Source organism: Limanda limanda, chromosome 10 (genome assembly GCF_963576545.1).
Source record: "Limanda limanda chromosome 10, fLimLim1.1, whole genome shotgun sequence".
Lineage (NCBI taxonomy): Eukaryota > Metazoa > Chordata > Actinopteri > Pleuronectiformes > Pleuronectidae > Limanda > Limanda limanda.
In genome coordinates this window covers 26,730,538-26,751,236 of record NC_083645.1, presented here as the reverse complement: position 1 = coordinate 26,751,236, position 20,699 = coordinate 26,730,538, and the positions used below count along the sequence as shown (strand labels likewise).

Sequence of the window (20,699 nt, the reverse complement as noted above, 5' to 3'; positions counted from 1 at the left end):
TAAAAATGACAAAAGTATTTATTATATATTAATAATACCATAAACATTAATATAAATAATGTATTGATCCACAATCTTGTATTGAGACATCTGTCTTTAGGTTTGTTAGAAAATGTGCAATGTACTCGATGAACCTGAGATCTGAGAGTTTTCTGTTCTGACTGACGTGCGTTTGGACGAATGTTTGTGTCGCTCTCAGGACACGATGTGTGTCTGCGTGATATTAAAATGTCTGTTTTCATCTGTTTCATTCTCAGAGCTGCAGCTGAAGTCCAGTGAGAAACAGACAGATGTGATCTGGAGGATTGTGAGGTAGATGCATCGAGAACATGGCTCCAGGATGAACTGGAGAATCAGCCGCTGCAGCTTCGAGATGAACAGAAGGAGAAAAGACGGAAGGTGGATTCTGTGTGTGACTTTGCTGCTGTGGGTGTGAACGCAGCCTCCAGGGGGCGCTGGTGTTGTTCAGGCACCACAACACATTACAGCAGTAACACACAGGAGCAGAACATCTACAGATCTACTGTGACTCAGATCCTTGTTCTGTGTGTGGAGCTCATCTCATCTCTAAAGACTCATTTAACGCCCGGTCGACCTCCAGAGATTTAACTTCTCACCCGACTGCTTGTAATTTCTTTCTCTAACCGAGTTCGGATGAAACTGAGCACACTTCCGTTTTGGTTAAAGTTCTGTGGAGAAGTTTCACAGGAGCCGTCGTCCTTTAATCTAAACTGAGGCGAAGGAGATGTGAGGACGTTCATGTGACACAAAACAAGCTGTAGGTTTGAAAATTATGCGTTCAAGTCAAAGTCAAAGTCAAGATCACCTGTTTTGAGTCAAATTAAAATCATATTTGTGGCTCTGGTTCAGCAACATCTGTTTTCTCCTCTCTCTGTGACCTCTGTCTGACCTTCCAAACTTTTCTTTCTCTGTTCCACGGAGAGTTTGGCTCCTTCTTTAAAAAACGACCATGGCCCTAAGACGTGAACTCTCTGCAGATTCCAGATGCAAGTCGACAAAACACTGGCTCGTAATTAATTCAATGCAGAAACATGATGCAAGTGACAGAAACGACGACAGAAGAGTTTCCAGGAGAAAGAAAGTGATGAGACGTGTTTAAATTATGAAGTCGGCAACTTGTCTGTGGTTTTAGAAAATGAGCAAAGTGTTGAGTTGCGGTTTGGTTGTGTATTTGCTTGTGTTGCATGTATTTGCTCGTCTCTACCTGCAGTGTGTCGAGATCTCAGGGTCACTCACAAACTCATATCATGTAAAATATTAAAATAATTGTTTTATGCAACAGAACCTTGCTTCAGCCTTCAGGGGTGAAAACAACCTGAAAGTCAAAATCACAGTTTCTCTGTCTCGAGGTTTCAGTTCGTGCACCAGAAGGAATCGGGGGGGGGGGGGAGTCGAGTGGATGATCCAACATTCATGATCCAACACGGATGAAAACATGTCTCACAACTTTTATTTGAATTGAGATACTAAGTCCTGACTTTGTCGGAGTCGTGATGAAACACGTTACTAAGTTACTTCCTGTTTCCTCTCTCTGAGTCTCTCCGTTTCCCTGAAGTCGTTCATCTCACTTCCTCCCTCCTCTCCTCCTCCAGTGTTTTATTTCCATTTCATCACAGCTCTTTTCCTCCTTGTCAAGGTCAAGTTCCTTTTCTCTCAGCCTCTTGTCCTTGTAAAAGTTAAAAACAAGCGCCCCCTGGTGGCCACTCAGCAGTGAAGCTTGAAGACGATCAGGACGATCCTCTTGTACTCCTTCCTGAAGTTGTGGTTCAGGGCGCCGTAGACCACGGCGTTGAGGCAGCTGTTGAAGTACGCCATGAAGTAGCTGGCCGTGAACAGCCACTCCGGTATGGCCTGGCCCAACCGCGAGTCCAGCGCCACCGCCAGGCCGATCAGGTTCAGCGGCGCCCAGCAGACGGCGAAGAGCACGAACACCACGAACATGGTGAGGAAGTTGCGGAGGTCGTGCGGCTTGATTTTGGGCCGAGAGTCCGGCTTGACCCTGCGCCGCACCTGGATGACCAGGATCCAGATCCGCAGGTAGCAGTAGGTCACGATGCCGATCGGCAGGATGAAGTGCACCACCACCACGGTGATGGTGTAGAGCGAGCTGACCGACTGGGCGAAGGTGCAGGAGTACACCCGCGGGTCGTACTGCAGCGACTCCACGAACCAGTTGGGCACGATGGCGAGGATGGTGAGCGCCCACACCAGCACCACGTAGCACATGGTGTTGCTGTTGGAGAAGAGCTTGTCGTACTTCAGGCTGTGGCAGATGTAGCAGTAGCGGTTGATGGCGATGCCGGTGATGTTGAAGATGGAGCCGATGACGCTGAGGCCCATGAGGAAGCCGCTGATCTGACAGTGGATGTAGCCGGCGATCCAGCCGTCGTGGAAGATGGCGGTGAGGACCAGCGGGTAGGGATAGATGGCCACCACCAGGTCGGCGAGGGCCAGGCTCACCACGAAGGCGTTTCCTGTGGAGCGAGAAGAGGAAGACGTGAGTAGGAAGAAATGATTCTTATTATGTTAGGAATAAAATCATGTGTTGGAGAGGATTTGTGTGAAATTTAGATTCACTGAGTAGAACTGTGTTTTCTGACGTCTGTACAAGAGAGAGGGAGACGGATCTTAAAACCAGCACAACATCACAACTCTGCAAAACACCGACAAAAACAAAACACTTTGTCAGAACGACTGAACACAAACAGGAAGCAGGTGAAGAGAAGCAGAAAACCAAACGTACTTTCTCCTCCAACTTCACTTTAACAGCATCTGGATCATTAAAGCTCATCACCTTTTTATGCCTCCAGCATCGTTAGAAGCTAATGAACACAACCAACTCCTGTACACACACACACACACACACACACACACACACACACGATTCGTCCGAATACAAAGAGAGTTCACACTGATGGAGTCCTGTTGTTCCACAGGCAGTAAACTCTGTTTTTTTATGGCAGACAACAGCTGTAACTGGGAGACAAGCTGGGAACCAGTTGGGCTGACGTGGTCAAGCAGGAGTTTTCTAAATCTCTTCTCTCAAATACTTTATTCTTTGACAATAGAATAAGTTTGGCAGGCGAAATACAAAGGTCTCCCACATTGGGAATAACGTTTGTGTGTCTGATTCAGGAGTTTCTCTGCGTTTCAATTTCCTCGATGTCTCACAAAGTTCCTCTTATTGAAATTGCTTCTGTGCAGCGTTTGTAGAAGTTTCTATCTCACATGTATTTACTCTTCAGGTTTAAACCATTTCCTGTTTTTCTTGCGTCAGCCTTGTGAGTTCTATGTGTGTGATCGTCTTTTCTTCTCCTCCCTCCTGATTTCATTAGTTTACACAGAAAACACACATTTGCTTTTGCATTGATCCAGAAATGACGCAGGTCAATGTTCGTTTTGCATTTAGATTAAAATCACAAGTTGTTTCTGCTGCTGTTGGATGTGTTGTTATTTATCTTTGACCTGTTTCTTTCTCTCCCACATGTCACTTCATCGTTTCCCTGCCACCAGGACGTCCTCCCTCACAGATAAACACATAGAACAGACCTCGTCCGACCTTCACCTTCACACGAGGCTTCAGCCGACGCTCCAGTCGTCACTAACTGAACCTGAACCTCCACTCGACTCGTCAGCCTGAAACACTCCGGTGACTCCGTCTCCATTCCCCAGGCGCCTGGTGGTTTAACATTCTGTACGACGGGTCTTTGTCTCCTGCTCGTCCCAGGCGCTGGTTAGGGACGATCTGTGGCTCGGAGCACAGAGACCGGGGACTTGTCAACACGCATTACTCCGTGCTTCTGTCTTTATTACTGCGTTTGCAACTCTGTGTTAATGAGCCAGGAAGAGAAATGGAGCCGATGGGTACAGGTTCAATTCCCTGAGCAGTTCAGTGACTGCGGGAGACATTAAAGCTGTCGGGCTCGATCTCATTCCAACCATTTGAACCGTTCATTAATTCACAGCTTCATGTTTCAGATGAAAGTGTTGCAGCTTCGTTACATATTTATAATGTGTAAATGTTCCTTTAAATGCCAGGATGTGTTTTATCTGACATCAGAAGAGACGGAACACGACAGAATCAGGACCGAGTTGAAGAAAGGAAATCAAGAATAAAGTCGTAATATTACAAAAATAAATTTCACTTCATCTCGAGATATCCCGGACAGAGAGTCGGGTGTAATGATGGATTAAACCCGACCTGCTCTGTTAACGAACCTGTCCATTACGACACAAGATTAATTAACGAGCAGAGATTTCAATCACACTCCTGTGATCTTTTCAAAGTCGTCAGTTTTTACACATTAAGATGCAAATTAATGCAGCGGATCTAAAACCCTAACAGTGTGATCAGCTGGAGGAGGAGCAGCCACACACACACACACACACACACACACACACACACACACACACGCACACACACACACACACACACACACGTTTCCGGCTGACTCAACCTTTCCTGACATTTCTGGTTCGTACTGGAACGTTGTAAAGAAACATGATGATAGTTGATAAACTTCCGATTTGAGGATCAGGTTCTGGGCTGATTTTAGTTTGAACTTGAACATGGAAGTGATTTTACTTTCAGGCCTGTAAGAGAACCTCAGGTTTTGTGCAGGTTCCTCTCAAACCTGCAGGAGGTGAGTTTCTGAAGCTGCAGTGCAATGAACCGGAAATTTCACATTTCACTCCCACGATGAAAAACAACGACAGCTGAGATTTCTCTTGTTCCTGAGCGAGGATCCCCGGGTGTGAGGTTACAGACGAGGTTTGTTTTCTTCCAGCAGCAGCAGACGTCTCCTCCTCCGACACAAACACAGAGAATCAGAGCGAATGATGAAGTGTCCGAGCAGCTGAAGGAAATTAGACAAAATAAATCAAGGCGCTGTGGCAGCTCCTGTGGATCCTCGGGCCCAGATGTGCCGGGATCAGGTCGGACGCATCAGACAGGAAGTCAGAGGGAAAGCAGAGGCTGTGACTTCCTGTCTGACGCTGGGAAGGAGCACAGCTGATGTTCTCTGAGCCGTGGAGCTTCCTGTTCTAACATCTCACCTCCTGCTCGCTGAGGATCAGGAACTTCTACTGATTGTGATGAAGTTCTCCTGGGAGTATAAAGTTATAAAGAAGCCTCCTGCTGTGTGTCTATAAGAGGAAGTGAAACACAAGCATCTCCATCCAACCTCAGAGATGTGAAGTAAAGTGTGTCCACTGTCAACACACACACACACACACACACACACACACACACACACCACTCTGCCTCATTGTCAGTACGTCCATGGTTCACCAGGTTTCTGTCCCAGAAGCAGCCCCCCCCCCTGGAGCTCAGCTACCTGACACAAACTTTCACTTTCTTATTAAAACAGTGCAGCCAGAAAGTTCCCCCCCCCCCCCCGCTGGTTTTCATATTCCGTGCAGAGTTCAGGACAGAATCCTGCTTCCAGTCACCAAACTCTATCAAATCCTCTGACCCACGAATATTTACCAGACTTGTTCACTGAGCCCCCCCCCCCCCCCCCCCCCCCCCCCCCCCGCTGACTGCAGAGCTCTGACCCGTGGTCCACAGGTCAGGATGCAACACAGACGCTGTGAAGACAAACTCCCAGAGAAAATCACTTCAAATGTCACATTAAGACTGTTTATTTTCTCAAGTTTAGAATGAAAATAATGTTAAATCTTGAACCAGAATCTTCTTCTGTTGAATATGAGTCTCGTACATTAAGGTGAAGACTTGTGCAAACTTTAAATAACTTCAGACCCGACCCAGATGCATCCAGATCCCGGTTCTATGATGTTTCTACAGGTCAAAGTTTCACTCTTTGCTCAGCGCTGCTTCATGCACATTATTCATGAAGCACATTATCGGCTTCTCATTGTGAACTCGGTGGAATCATGTTGTTCCGTGTTTGCTCGACGTGGCAGCGTCGTCCCTCGGTGACACGTAATCGTCCTTTAAAGACGTCGGTAATGACTTTGTCAGAGTAAATGGCCAATTTTCAGAAGGTGCATTATCTGTTTCTATAGGGACACATCTTCGGGGGCGAGGTCACCCGCTGCCGGAGCTGTGTAGGATGATGATGGGGGGGCATTACAACACATTACATTACTCCACGTGTTCCGTTAAAAGCTGCGGTTAACAAGCAGGGTCCATGAACTGAGCCGTCTTCCACTGAGACAAATGTGAAATCAATTTATGACAACAAACAATAGTAGAGTTGGAAAGCTGCAGCTTCCACAAACTGCATCTGTTCCACTGTCGACACGTTTCTCTGCATCCGATACAAGAAGGAATTTCATAACAACGCAAAAGACAAAATTACAACACTTTCCCCTGTTTCGTGGTGAACTGAGATGCTGTTGTTGGACTAAAAGGAAACTATCTGTTCAGCCTGAGAGGAGGAAGGTGAAGAAGTGACCGTGGATTCAAACAGTGAAACTGACCAACAGCGGAAAAGAAAAAACATCAAACAACCACAAGTTCAAATATAACAGCAGCGAAATGTGCTGGAAGAACCAAAAGTTAAAGTATTGGATTATAATTACAGACGCATCGATGTAAACACTTAAAAAAAGGATGCCTAAATCTGGGACTTTATGTGTTTTAATTATCTATCATTTTGAGTTTGTTTGGTTTGTTGGATTTGTCAACTTCCTGTTATATTTAGAAATGTCTCTCTGTTACTTCCTGTCTGTTTTCCCTCCATTTTTCTGCTGCACAGGTAAATCAGGCCTCGCGTGTTTAAAGTATTTTTTCTGTTTTCCTGTTTGAACTCATTTCTCTATATTTGGATACCAAATATTTCTGTTGAATATTTTCTGGCTTGTCCAACATCTGCAATTTAGATCAAGTCGAACACGTTCAGATTGTTTCTGTCGTCTGAGCTAACAACCAATGAACAGTTGTCTTTAATCGCAGCTTCTCTATAAAGTCTGATCATCTGCTCTTCACAAACTGAGGCAAACTGGTGAAAGTCGCTGCGACCTTCTGCCGAGAGTTCGCTCATTAACATAATAAGTTTAATTAGTTGAGAGCTTCGGGCTCGTTGAGATTCATGGGAGTTCCTCTGTGAGCTCAGCTGCGTCCTGAGATGTTGAGATGAGACTGAAGGTCAGAGAAGAATCATGGGTTTATTCTACGTGTGAATCCCCTCAGCGGGGGGGGGGGCTTTCAGAACATCCTCCGTCTCCTGCTCGTCTCCAGCTGTCGGATCAGCTCAGAACCCAGAGAACATCCATCTGCCACCTGCATCATCATCCCAGGACCCGTAAAACCAACCAGACTCCATCTGTGGGGACATTCATCACAGAGAAGTGAAGCTGATGAATCCTCCTGTTTGGTTTGGTTAAGTTATTTCCATTTCAACCAGAGTCTGGACCAAGAGGAAAAGAGAAGTTTAGAACTATGGAGTCATGTCTGTTTTTTAATGATGCACGTACATCAAGCTTCGTGATAACTCACTGTTTGTCAGGTTAATTTAATTAACTTAGCAATACATTGAAAGGAAACTGCAGCTTTGCAAACATCGGATGTGATCACTGCAGGTTTTAATATCCATCCGTCTTCTTGAGGGTCTCAAGGGGGCCGAGCCCTGGGGGGGGGTGGGTGTTCTCTCTCGCTCGCTGTGGGAACTGTTGTGTTTCTCAACCTCTCATAGAAAAGAACCTTGAGATAATGTCTGTTGTGATACAAACAGAATGTGAATCCCAGCTGATGGGAAGAGTTCATCCTTCACTGGTCTCAAGTGAATCACATGCAAAGACAATTTCACTCCAATTAACCCGACTCTGAATGTCTGTGGGCTGTGGCAGGAAGTCGGAGGCTGAGGGATTCGAACCCGTAGCAACTGCACCAGCCGAGAGCGTTTCAAAGAACCTGGGGAACTCGACGAGGAAGCAGATTAAAAACTGACTGTGGGAGATTGTTGTTTGCATTCAAATCCATTGACAATAGTAAACATCAATTCTGTTTGCAGCAGTATATATTTCTTACTGCATATATTGTTGTTTTGTTTTTATGTACAGTGCACCAACCACACCATGGCAATTTCCAATAAATGCAAATATACGTAGCAATAAAAATAATTCTGATTCTGTTTGCAGCATTAAGCCAAGAACTCTCTTCCTCTCCCTCACGATTATTTAAGTTTTGTTACGTTCAGTGAATTTTGTTCATGTTCCTATATTTATAAATCTCTTGGATCAATATGTTTTCTGTTTATTAAGAAACATTTGGTGGAAAAACATGTCAGATTGTTCTTTTTTAATTTATAACACAATCTCAGTGCTTTTATCAGTTATGACAGTTTATTGACTTTCAAAATACCGGTACCTTCAGCTCAAGGGTTAAACAGATGGAAACAGATGCAGAAGGAGTTTCCAGTGCATGAAAAGACTCAAAGAGCAAAGACAAAATGTTTGAACATGAGACTGAAGTGAAAAGACGATCATGGCAGTGAGACATGAATCTAAAACAATATAATACAATATAAAAACTATAATAGTTAAAACATTAATCCTGTTTGCAGCATTAAGCCAAGAACTCTCTTCCTCTGCCTCACGATCATTTTAGTTTAGTTACGTTCAGTGAGTTTCTATATTTATAAATCTCTGGAACAATATGTTTTGTGTTTATTGCTTTCATCATTTATTATAGTTTACTGCTTACAAAAAAATTCCAATGTTAACGTTTCTACTGCAGAGTTCAAGGGTTAATCTGACGGAAACAGATGCAGAAAGTGTTTCCAGTGCATGAAAAGACTCAAAGAGCAAAGACAAAGTGTTTGAACATGAGACTGAAGTGAAAAGAGGATCGTGGCAGTGAGATATGAATCTATAAACCTGATGTTCAGGTGAATGTTTCCATACGACAGAGAAGAGACAGAACAGAAAGACACAGTCGTGTTTACAGACAGAACTGAGCAGATTCTAAATAATCGGTCTGTATTCCAGCGGATCTGCTCACACTGACGTGAGGAGACTTTAATGTTGTTCAGGAGATGTGTTCCTGACGGAGCAGATGGAGAGAGGTGACAGATGGATGGATGGGTTCACAGGAAAACAGGAGAAGAGGAAGATGGAAAAAAGGGAACTGACCGGAGGAAATGGGGAGAGAGGAGACACCTGACAGGGGGAGAGGAGGAGGAAAGAGAAGAGTAATTAAAGGAGAGCAGAGAAAAGGTGAGGAGAAGGAGTCTGAAGGGAATGAATCAAGTGGAAAGGACAAGGGAGGCAGGAGAGGGAGGAAGTGGAAGAGACAGGAGATGAATTGAGACAAGAGTTGGGAAGAAGAGGGTAACTGGAAACAAGGGAGGGAGGAGGGGGAGAGAGAAGAGGGAGAGAGATCAGATGAATGAGGAGGTGGAGAGAAGAACAAATGAGAGAAGGTGAACAATTCATCCTGTTTTCCACCTCTAATCGTTTCAGGAGTTCCTGGAAACGAAACCTGGTGGAGAAGCAGAGAAATGACTCGTCTTTGTGTGAAGAGTGAAAAGTGGAACGGGAGGAACGGAGCCTGTTCAGGTGAAATATGATTATAATACTTTCTGATACATTTTCTATCAAGTGATTAAATGTTGCAGCCCTCTGCCTCTTTTCATAGAAATCCTTAAATGGTTTATTTTTCAAAAGAAACATTAGGAACAAGGTGCAACAATTTCTTACAATTCAAATTTAGGGACTAAAGAATTTTGTCTGATCTACGTGCTTCCTGTCGTCATCAGTGACGTGGTCTGGGTCTGCCTATACTGGACTCTGATTGGTTTGTATATAGGGGGGCGTGTCTGACGTGGGCGGGTCAGTTGGGAGGGAGCGGGGGGGTAGTAGTCTTTTTGTTTGAACGGAGGAACAAAAATGAAGGCTTTAATTCAGTTTCCATGGTAACATCATGACGGTTTTACTAGCAGCATCAGCACCTTCAGGCGCAGAACTTCACAGAACTCCAAAGTACTACAGTACTCACAGTACTCTACAGTACTACACAGTGCTACAGTACTAATGTCCTTTTATTTGTCTTCTTTTAAAACCTCTGACTTCAACACATTCAGCAGCTTCACAGGATCCGAGCAGAGAAACCTCCTGATCCAGTTCAGCTGCCGAACATGAGGCTTATTTCTAATCTCTCAGGAGAGATGAGGGTGATGTGGATTAAACATGTAATAAAAAATATGATATATTATAATTAAGATAATAATACAACTTCATTTATATAGTTTTTATCTAAACAAGGTTACAGAGTGCTTGACTAACTGCAAGGGAATAAAACAACACAGGACAAAACGAAACAAAACTAAAGTAAGAAAGACTTCACTAAAGAAACTAGATCCAATAAAAACAGTTATATTGATTTAAAAACACTAAAGTGATGACGAGTTCCAGAGCTCGTCATCCAGAGCAGCTTCAATTAGACTCTAGATCGACCTTGAGTGTGACCGGGCGCTGTCGGCTGGGATCTGATCCAGAACCCTGGATAAGTGGTAAAGATAATGGATGGATGGATGGATGGATGGTGATGCTATCATCCGTCAGACTGAACTCACACACTCTCACACACTCATCTCTCAGATGGGAACAGAGTCTCCGTCCCGTCCAGAACCTTCAGCTGCAGAACCATGAGACGACAAGAAAACTCTGCAGCTTCATCAAATCTCATTTAAACCCTAAAACCAAACGTCTGTCGTATTAAAGTTTCCTCTGCTCAGAATCCTCCTGCTGATCCAAAGGTTAATATTCTCATATCCCAATAACAAGTATGATATTGTTCTATTCTACTTAAGATAATACTACAACTTCATTTATATAGTTCTTATCTAAATAAGGTTACAGAGTGCTTGACTAACTGCAAGGGAATAAAAACAACACAGGACAAAACGAGACAAAACTAAAGTAAGAAAGACTTCACTAAAGAAACTAGATCCTTTATTTAAAAACAGCAATGATTTTAAAACAGTAAATCATTATTTAAAGGACCTAGTTTACAAAATAATCTAGATCCTTTAAAAACCAGCGAGTGAAGAGCTGGGTCTGAACAAGCAGCTGCAGCTCAGAGGAAACTCTCTCGGAGGTTTGAGGGATTTGAACTTGCAACCTTCTAACCTCTCAGACCAGACGAGCTTCTCCAACATCCACTGTCCTGTGATGTGAAGGAATTGATTGATTTTCTGCCAGGACTGTTCATGTTGACGCTTCACAGGAAGTTCAGCTTCACTGCTCCATTAAACTGTAAATGGGCAAACAAGCCGTCAATATTCATACATCGTGTACGAGTCGTCCCTCTGAGGATTTACTGAGATTCTCCTTCGAGCAGCGACTCGTGGGAAACTGCTGCTGAGTGAGATATATCAATTAGGAGCCTGGATTGATTCCCTCTCTGAGTGTCTGAGGCGTCCTGAGGTGATCGGTGCTCAGCGGCGCTCTTCAGGGCTCGTGGTGCAAATCAGTCCGAGGCTTCAATCAGACTCACACGTCGATTCCACCGAGCGTCCGACTGTGGCTTCTCTGATTTCAGTTCCTCGACCCAGAGCCGACTCGGCAAATCTCCCGTCTGGAGCGTCTCTGCTGTCAGACGCTAACGCTGACTGATCTGCTGTCACAGCTTCTGCTAAACACAACACGCCACGGGGCGCCGGCGTCCGCTCGTCTGCAGCAGCTCAACGTCTCCGTGTCTCTGACTCACACATGGAGCAGAGAACTGGAGACGACGCTCAGGAGACGGAGACGAACACAAAGATGGAGAAAGTTACAGAAGCTACACTGTCTGAGCAGGAAACTTCAGATCCCATTCTTCATCATCAGGGAACAAGTGCAGTGACTCACATTCACACACACACACACACAAACTCACATTCACACACACACACACACACACACATTCACAAATACACACACACACAGTGCATCTATCTTCATCACTTTCTCCAGCATCACTCACACAGGAATCCGGGAATCAAACCACCGACCCTCTGCGCTCTACCCTCTGACAGTAATGCAGGTGTACTTAATTATAGTGTAAACTGTGTGTTTCAATAATAATAATTTCTATTTCACATTAGAGTTTATAGTGACATTTTAATATTTCTGAGTAAAATCCCACATTTCTTGTGCTAGTTTATATGATAAATGAGTATAAGTTAATTAAGTGTTTTACAATCAAATTCTTACACTTTGTTTTAAGATGAAACTTTTGGAATTTTGTTGGAATTATGTTAAATATATCCGAACATGCAAAAAGTAAAAGAAACGACTAAAACCAAAATGAAAGGAAAAATGTCAATGAAATAAACTCACTGGTAATAAACGTTATAATGGACTTAATAATAATAATAATATAATAAATATAAAACATGGAACCTTCAGCATCAAGGAGAGTTAATTTAAATCATTTTAAAATGACCTATCAGCTTCTAATGGGACCACCAGCCTCTACTGGGACCATCAGCTTCTAATGGGACCACCAACTTCTAACGGGACCATCAGCTTCTAGTGGGACCACCAGCTTCTAACGGGACCACCAGCTTCTAATGGGACCATCAGCCTCTAATGGGGACCACCACCTTCTAATGGGACCATCAGCCTCTAATGGGACCATCACCCTCTACTGGGACCATCAGCTTCTAATGGGACCATCACCCTCTAGTGGGACCACCAGCTTCTAACGGGACCACCACCTTCTAATGGGACCATCAGCCTCTAATGGGACCATCACCCTCTACTGGGACCATCAGCTTCTAATGGGACCATCACCCTCTACTGGGACCACCAGCTTCTAGTGGGACCACTAGCTTCTAATGGGACCACCAGCTTCTAATGGGACCATCACCCTCTAATTGGACCACCACCTCCTAATGGGACCACCAGCCTCTTATGGGACCACCAGCCTCTAGTGGGACCACCAGCTTCTAAAGGGACCACGAGCTTCTAATGGGACCACCAGCTTCTAATGGGACCATCAGCCTCTAATGGGACCATCAGCCTCTAAAGGGGACCACCACCTTCTAATGGGACCATCAGCCTCTAATGGGACCATCACCCTCTACTGGGACCATCAGCTTCTAATGGGACCATCACCCTCTACTGGGACCACCAGCTTCTAGTGGGACCACCAGCTTCTAATGGGACCACCAGCTTCTAATGGGACCATCACCCTCTAATTGGACCACCACCTCCTAATGGGACCACCAGCCTCTTATGGGACCACCAGCCTCTAGTGGGACCACCAGCTTCTAAAGGGACCACGAGCTTCTAATGGGACCACCAGCTTCTAATTGGACCACCAGCTTCTAACAGGACCACCAGCCTCTAACGGGACCACCAGCCTCTAATGGGGCCACCAGCTTCTACTGGGACCATCAGCCTCTACTAGGACCACCAGCCTCTAATGGGACCAACAGCCTCTAACGGGACCACCAGCCTCTAACGGGACCACCAGCCTCTACTGGGACCACCAGCCTCTAACGGGACCACCAGCTTCTAATGGGACCATCATCACACTCTAATGGGACCACCAGCCTCTACTGGGACCCCCAGCCTCTACTGGGACCACCAGCCTCTAACGGGACCACCAGCCTCTACTGGGACCACCAGCCTCTACTAGGACCACCAGCCTCTACTGGGACCACCAGCCTCTAACGGGACCACCAGCTTCTAGTGGGACCATCAGCCTCTACTGGGACCACCAGCCTCTACTGGGACCACCAGCCTCTACTAGGACCACCAGCCTCTACCTGCTTTCCTGAGCTTCTTGTTCCTGAAGACGGACACGATGACCAGCAGGTTCCCGATCACGTCCACCACGATGGTGGTGATGAGGACTCCGGCCAGCAGGGTCACAGTCCAGGGGAAGGACTGCTGCTGCTGGCCCGGGGCGCCCCCCTCCCCCCCCAGCGGGGTGGAGTTCCGCGGACCCAGGGTCCCCCCCACCAGGGGGGGCTCATGGTCCTCCAGGGACATCAGCTGCGGGAGGTGTCTGGGGTCCACGAGGGTCGCTCCATTCAGCATCACGCACGGCGGTGGGAGTGTCCCCCGGGGGGGGCGTGTCCTCAGGTCCCGGACCCGGACATCACGTGGTCTCCCGCGACCCCCTTTAAACACCAGCGCGTGCCGCGAGGCTTCCGGTCTGTTCCCATTCAAAAGAAGAAAGATGTTCCCGCGGCCGGAGGAGAGTTCCCGCGCTGCAGCTCCTCAGTTCCCGCGCTGCAGCTTCATTCACAAATCCTGTGATTCATGGATCCGGTTCCATTCAGACCGGAAGGAGCCGGTAGGGGGGGGGGCGGCTGCTCTCATTCAGGAGGAAACTCAAGTTCGACTGAGCGCGTCTGGAGGAAGCTCACGCGCCTTATAGTATCCATCCGCCCCCCCCTCCCTCTCTATCCATCCCTCCCTCTCTCCTCCCTCTCTCTCTTCCTAGCTTTCTCCACTCCATCCCTCTCTCTCTCTCTCTCCTCTCTCTCCTCCCTCCCACTCCCCATCTCTCTCCTCCCTCTCTCTCTCAGCTTTCTCCTCTCCATCTCTCTCCTCCCTCCCTCTCTCCATCTCTCTCTCTCTCTCTCTCTCTCTCTCTCTCTCTCTCTCTCTCTCTCTCTTTCTCTCTCTCTCTCGCTCCTCCCTCTCTCTCTTCCTAGCTTTCTCCACTCTATCCCTCTCTCTCCTCTCTCTCCTCCCTCCCACTCCCCATCTCTCTCCTCCCTCTCTCTCTCTCTCTCTTAGCTTTCTCCTCTCCATCTCTCTCCTCCCTCCCTCTCTCCATCTCTCTCTCTCTCTCTCTCTCTCTTTCTGCCACGTCTCTCCTCAGGTGATGCCTCAGGTCTCTCTTTCTTCCCTCTCTCTCTACCCTCTCTCTCATGTCTCTCCTCCCTCCCTCTCTCTCTCTCTCTCTTTCTGCCACGTCTCTCCTCAGGTGATGCGCTCTCCTCCTCATCTTCTCCTCTGTCCTTTCCTTTCATCCTTCCACTCTCTCCCTCCCTCTGTCCCCATTTCTCTCCCTTTATCGTTTCATTCCTCCATGTTTTCCCACTTGTGTGGATTCATCTTCCTCCCTCATCTTCTCATCTTCCTCCCTCATCTTCTCATCTTCCTCCCTCAGCTTCTCATCTTCCTCCCTCATCTTCTCATCTTCCTCCCTCATCTTCTCATCTTCCTCCCTCATCTCCTCATCTTCCTCCCTCAGCTTCTCATCTTCCTCCCTCATCTTCTCATCTTCCTCCCTCAGCTTCATTGGACTCTTCACATTCCTCTGGCACGTGAGGACGAAGCTTTACGCACCAGCTCGTTCATTCTCTCCATTAACCTTCATTTCATTCACTGCAGGATTAAAGTGTTTTTAGTGATTTATCAGATTTATAATGTTAGAAATAAACAAAGGCACCAAGTTAAAGTGACTGTTGAGTCGTTTCACTGCTGAGATGCTGGAACAGATCGATTCGTCTGCTGGAAAACATCCAGAGAGTAAATGATAATTATTTAAAAATACCCTTCGATATTATTGGCTTTTTAAATCTGCTCCGAAACACAGGAAAGTCCAGGTCTTTCAAAATGTACAAAAGTCAAATAGAAAAAGATGCAAACTTTCAATTCTTCAGAGACACTTTCAATTAGTCCAGTGGCTGTAATTCACCTGCAGAGCAGAGTCAGTGTGAACGGAGCCAAAGAGATAAAATAATTATAATTTCACACCGACCTAAAGTCAGATATATTAATACTGGTCCCTTCTTCTTCTTTCTTTCCCTGTGTCCTGCTCACGTTCTGCTGATGCATCTGGTGATTGGTCAGTCGAGGATTTGAACCTGATTGACGGCACGTAACCCTGTAAAGGAGGAGCAAGAGGATCCAAACGTTCGCTCACAATTTCAATCGCCCCCTGGTGGCCGGCTGCAGTATAAGTCATAAAGCCTGTCTCCTCCGTGTTAGCAGATAGGACATGGGAGAAAATATGAAATGGAAAACACGTCAAATGGTTTTCTAATCACACATTTCGAGTGTTTGTGTGGGTGAAACATCCTGATTGACAGCTGTGACTGACTCGTGATTGGTCGAGCGAGTGTATCCGCGTGATCTCTGTACCGTGGCCACGCCCTCGACCTTGACCTCACAGACTGAGGCTGTGAAAGAAGTCTTCGGCACAAGATGGCAGCGTTTGTATCCGAGATCTAGTTTCTTCTTTTCCTGAACAGTCGGAGGAAGTGGAGACACGTCGAGCATCTTTATTTACAGGTCACGGATTCAGAGTTTCTCCGATTATCTGTGAAACCTTCACATCATCGCTCACAACTTTCCTCTTGTGTTTTAATCAAACCTGGTTCACGACCCCCGGAGCTAAAGTTCACAAACTGGATCCACACGAGGAAAATACACCTCGACAAAGAATTACACGATTTGTTGGAGTTTCATCTCCGAACTGAGCCGTGAAGCAGAGAAACTATAAATCACCTCAGATCGGATCCGTTCAACACAAGAGTGAGAGTCTGCTGGAGTGAAGCAGGTGATGGATCTAGATCAGGGGTTTTCACAGCCCCCTGGTGGTCCGAGACGGCATTGCAGGGGGTCCGCAAAATTCGCTTTGATATTTCAACACATTTCCAGATTACTCTTGAATAAGGTGCTGGTGATCATGAGGGTAAACTTAAGTAGGCCTCAATTGTTTGTGTGATATTGTATGATTATCATTTGTGACATATTCTGCATTACTTTGTTATCTTCCCTCTTCAGTTGTAGCCCCAGTTTATGTTGATTGTTATTGATCATCGTTACTTCGTTCTCTCAACATGTCAGCTACATGTCTGTACATTTAAGTCATGAATGTTATTTATTGATGTACATATGGTTCTCAGATGCAGTACAACTACAAACTGCATTTTGATTTTGTTTTCAATTCTTAAGCACTGAAAATCAACCGTTTTTGTTGTTTTTTTACACAGATTTTCCTAGATTTGTTTGAGGTTTTTAAATAAAATCAACTTGGAAAACCAAATTTTAAAACTTCCTTCTATCCACACGCACGCACACACACACACACACGCACACACACACACATGTAGGCACATCAGTGGGTCGAAGATTACTTTTTATTGTCAGAATGGTGGTCCCTGGGACAAAACCAGTTGAAAAACCCTGATCTAGAGCCCAAAACACCAAGAGGAAGAGGAGGAAGAGGAGGAAGAGGAGGGAGAGGAGGAAGAGGAGGAAGGTGGGGGTCGGTGGATACAGTAAAATATACTGAATCATTCATTTCCACTTCAAACGCTGCGTTCGCCAACTCTTTGGATTTTCATCCAAACGGCAAATACTCGCTCCTCTTCCTCATCGGAGATTCACTTTGTTGGTGTTTGAAACGCCCGAGTTTCCGCTGTGGATAAAGTGTGTTTGTGTGTGTGTGTGTGTCGGCTCCCACGTACACACACACACTCACACTCACACACACACACACTTTACTCACACTACGTATGCAAATGGACTCCCAGTGGGCGTTTGACCAAACACTGTGAAGCGTGTTTTGTGATGCGAGCGCTGATGCATCGAGAATACACAAAGAGACATGTGCACACACTCATGCACAACGGTAAAGATAACACACACAAGAAGACATAAACACACACTAGTTATTCTGTTTATCATTATAATTATGAACGTGTTTATTCTCTACGTGTTCCACGGTCACACTCACGTTCTCAGAGGTTTATTTAATCAATTAATATGGAGAACTTATCTGGAATCAATAAAACTGATTTATTTGTGTCCTGCAGTGTTGAAAGCAAACAAATTATAAACAGATGATAACAGGGAATTTAAAATGAGAGCACATTTATCTTTATAGCACAATTATTATATTAAATGCAGATATGTCTTTATTCAGTATAAATCAAAAACCTTTCAGAGTTTGACCTCAAACCAAACTCTTATTTATGATTCTTGGTGTTTTACAAGTTAATTCATTAATAACACAGATGTATATTTGGTTTGAATGGAGCTTGTGTTTTATATTAGACCAGTTATGTTAGTTTGATCTGCTCGGTTGTGTTTCTGTTTCTGTTTATCAATCGATATTTCCACAGCCGATGTGTTTCCTCAGGTGTAAGAATCGGATGTGACACTTTTCCTCAGGTTATTGATTCCGTCTGTTTCATGTAGTTCAGGTTCAGCTGCAGTGACTCAGTTCTGTTTTCTGTGGTTGAGCGAAGCAGCGAGCTGCGTTCACAGGACGTCACGGTTTTGTATTTCTCAGTGTTTTTCCGCATCTTTATTAAAAGAGTTTTCTGTTTAATTATGACCTCGTGTTTCATGTATATCTGTGTGTTTATATTTGTATGTGTTGTTGTTTCTGTTTCCTGTTTTATTTTGGAGACCCTGCTTCGAGTGTGTTTTCTTTCTTCACTTCCTGTCTGTGTGATTGTCTGCACCAGTCCTCATGTGTTCCACCTGTGTTCAATTTTAATGCTTTGTTGTACTATGAATTTTGGTTCGAGATAAAAGTCTTAATTTGTAAAAGTGACAAGTTGAGCTGAACTGATTTAATTCTCTGTTTGTTTGAAGTCGCACAAAAGACGATTAATTAACTTGTTTGTTATTTTCCTGCTGAACGTTGATTTGCGTCACTTCAATTAACTGATTATTGATATGAATGCAGAGCTTTCTGCTTTTGTTTGATTTGAACTTTAACAAAACAAGATTTTTTTCAAACAAATCGTTTTATACAATTCTATAAAAGAAACAGTTGCTCTTTTCTGACGACACAAATTAAACGAGGAGTCTGATGGCGTCGGGCTCATAGAAGATAATATCTTTATTCATATTCTCTTTACATGGTTGAAAACAAAAACAGAAGGATGGCATCTTAATAAAAATCTCTCACAGAGAAACAGAGGAAAACATGGTGGGGCGGGGGGGCGGGGGGCCCACATTGATAGAAAAATAAACTTTATGAATGAATGAAGACAAACGCACATTCAAGTGAAATCTGCACAAACAACAACACACAGGCACAAACTGTTTACACAACACAACACCTGCAGATAGTTACATCTTGTTATAAACACAATTCTACATCAACACAAAGCAACAACAACAGCGATGGTGAGAAATCTTTAACAGGATTCAGCACATTTAACAACATTTAATTCAAAATCTGCACAAATTGGATTAGTTTAGTTTCTCTGATCTTTAAAAGTCTGTTGTAAACTTCATGAAGTACAGAAGTATTATTAATACTCTGAGTAAAGTTATTTCGATTGATCCAGGTTCTTTATTTTATTTTGTTTTTATTTGTTTTTCTAAGACGTAAATGTTATTTTTCTGTGTGGTTTGTTTCTGATGTGATTTGTAAAGTGCTGTTACAGCAGGAGAGCAACTCATCCAACTTATCGGCTCTGAACAAGTTGAACGTTTTCACAAATGAGAAACACTTTTTCTCTTAAGCGTTAAGGACGTATTTGTTTTTTACAATTAAATCTAAATACATTTAATTTACTTTAAACACTCGTGTGTCTCGGCTCAACCTCCGAGAATACCCAGCATCCTTTGCGTCCCCACAGCAGCATTAAACACACACACACAAACACACACAGACACACACAACCAGCGACCTGATCCCGGCTGTTTGAACAGGACCATCACTCGTTGTCATAGCAACGCAGAGCCTGGAAAAATCGGTTTAAGATCAGAGTTTGAAAAAGGTTGAGTAGACAAATTATAAAATATATATATATATATACACTTACGTTTACTGTGGCTCAGTTTATGTTGGACTTTAACAAACATGGCTGCAGGTTTATTTTATTAAACAACACTGAGAAATTAATACTTTTAGACCTGAAAGTTTTCGACTGTGAATTTCTGAACAATTGATAAGCAACATTCAGATAAAAGCTGCTCAGATTTTAGGATTTGTTTGTTCTTTCTCTTTTTCATATGATACATTTAACATAAGTTTTAATTTTAATTTCATTTTCAATCATTCTTCAATAAAAATAATGATCCTTTCACTCGTTTCAGACTGAAGTAATTTGTAAAGTATAAAATTGTAGATATTTGTTAAATGAAACTTCTCATGAATGAGCTGTTTAAAGACAGATTTGATAAGTAAAGGTCATTCGACTGGTTTTTAAAGTTTTATAAACCAAAACCTATAAGTGATTCATCGAGACACAGATTATTAAAACTTGAAATTCTCTTTTAAAGAAATGTTTGTAAGGTGAAAATCTGTTTTCTTTTGAAGAAAACGATCTTCAGGCGAAAGCATCGACTCTAATATTCAGTAAAACACACTTTACACAACGAGACCAAAACAAGAATCTCTTCCATCTGAAGCACATTTAAAATGGCTGTACACACGTTTTCTCTCCTGCTCCACATGAAGCGTTTCTTTAATCAGGAGGAAGAAGAAGTTCATCACAAACACAGAATCTCCACCAGAGAGAAAGTTCACACTCGTTCAGATCCGTCAGATTCAACATCTGCAGAATCCACAGGAACAAACATTTTAAAGTTCAAACACATCGACTTCACGAGGAACATCACGTTCACTCGAGTCTTCTGAGGATCCAGCCTCCGAACATCGTGACACAAACAACAACCAGCTGATCAACGACTGAGAAGTTCCTCCTGCATGAAATGAGCTTAACGTCACTTTTAATACATGGTGATTTGAAACAGTGACTTTAAACCTGCGGCTTCTTTTCTGATCTTCTTCT

General features: G+C 44.2%; 1 protein-coding gene across 1 annotated transcript; it reads right to left on the bottom strand.

The window, feature by feature from the left end:
• Positions 1-1,725: 1,725 nt before the first annotated feature.
• On the bottom strand, positions 1,726-14,016 carry mtnr1al (melatonin receptor type 1A like). The gene is made up of 2 exons (XM_061079527.1): positions 13,743-14,016; positions 1,726-2,495 (listed from the first exon to the last, which is right to left on the bottom strand). Exons 1-2 carry the CDS (start codon positions 14,014-14,016, stop codon positions 1,726-1,728), a joined length of 1,044 nt encoding a protein of 347 aa, XP_060935510.1.
• Between the last annotated feature and the right edge of the window lie 6,683 nt (positions 14,017-20,699).

What these genes read in the sequence shown, in the direction of transcription:
- mtnr1al (XM_061079527.1), bottom strand. Translation starts at nt 14,016, where the DNA reads ATGCTGAATGGAGCGACCCTCGTGGACCCCAGACACCTCCCGCAGCTG. An exon ending in CAAGAAGCTCAGGAAAGCAG is followed by an intron (nt 2,496 to 13,742) that starts GTAGAGGCTGGT and finishes CTCGCTCCACAG; the next exon opens with GAAACGCCTTCGTGGTGAGC.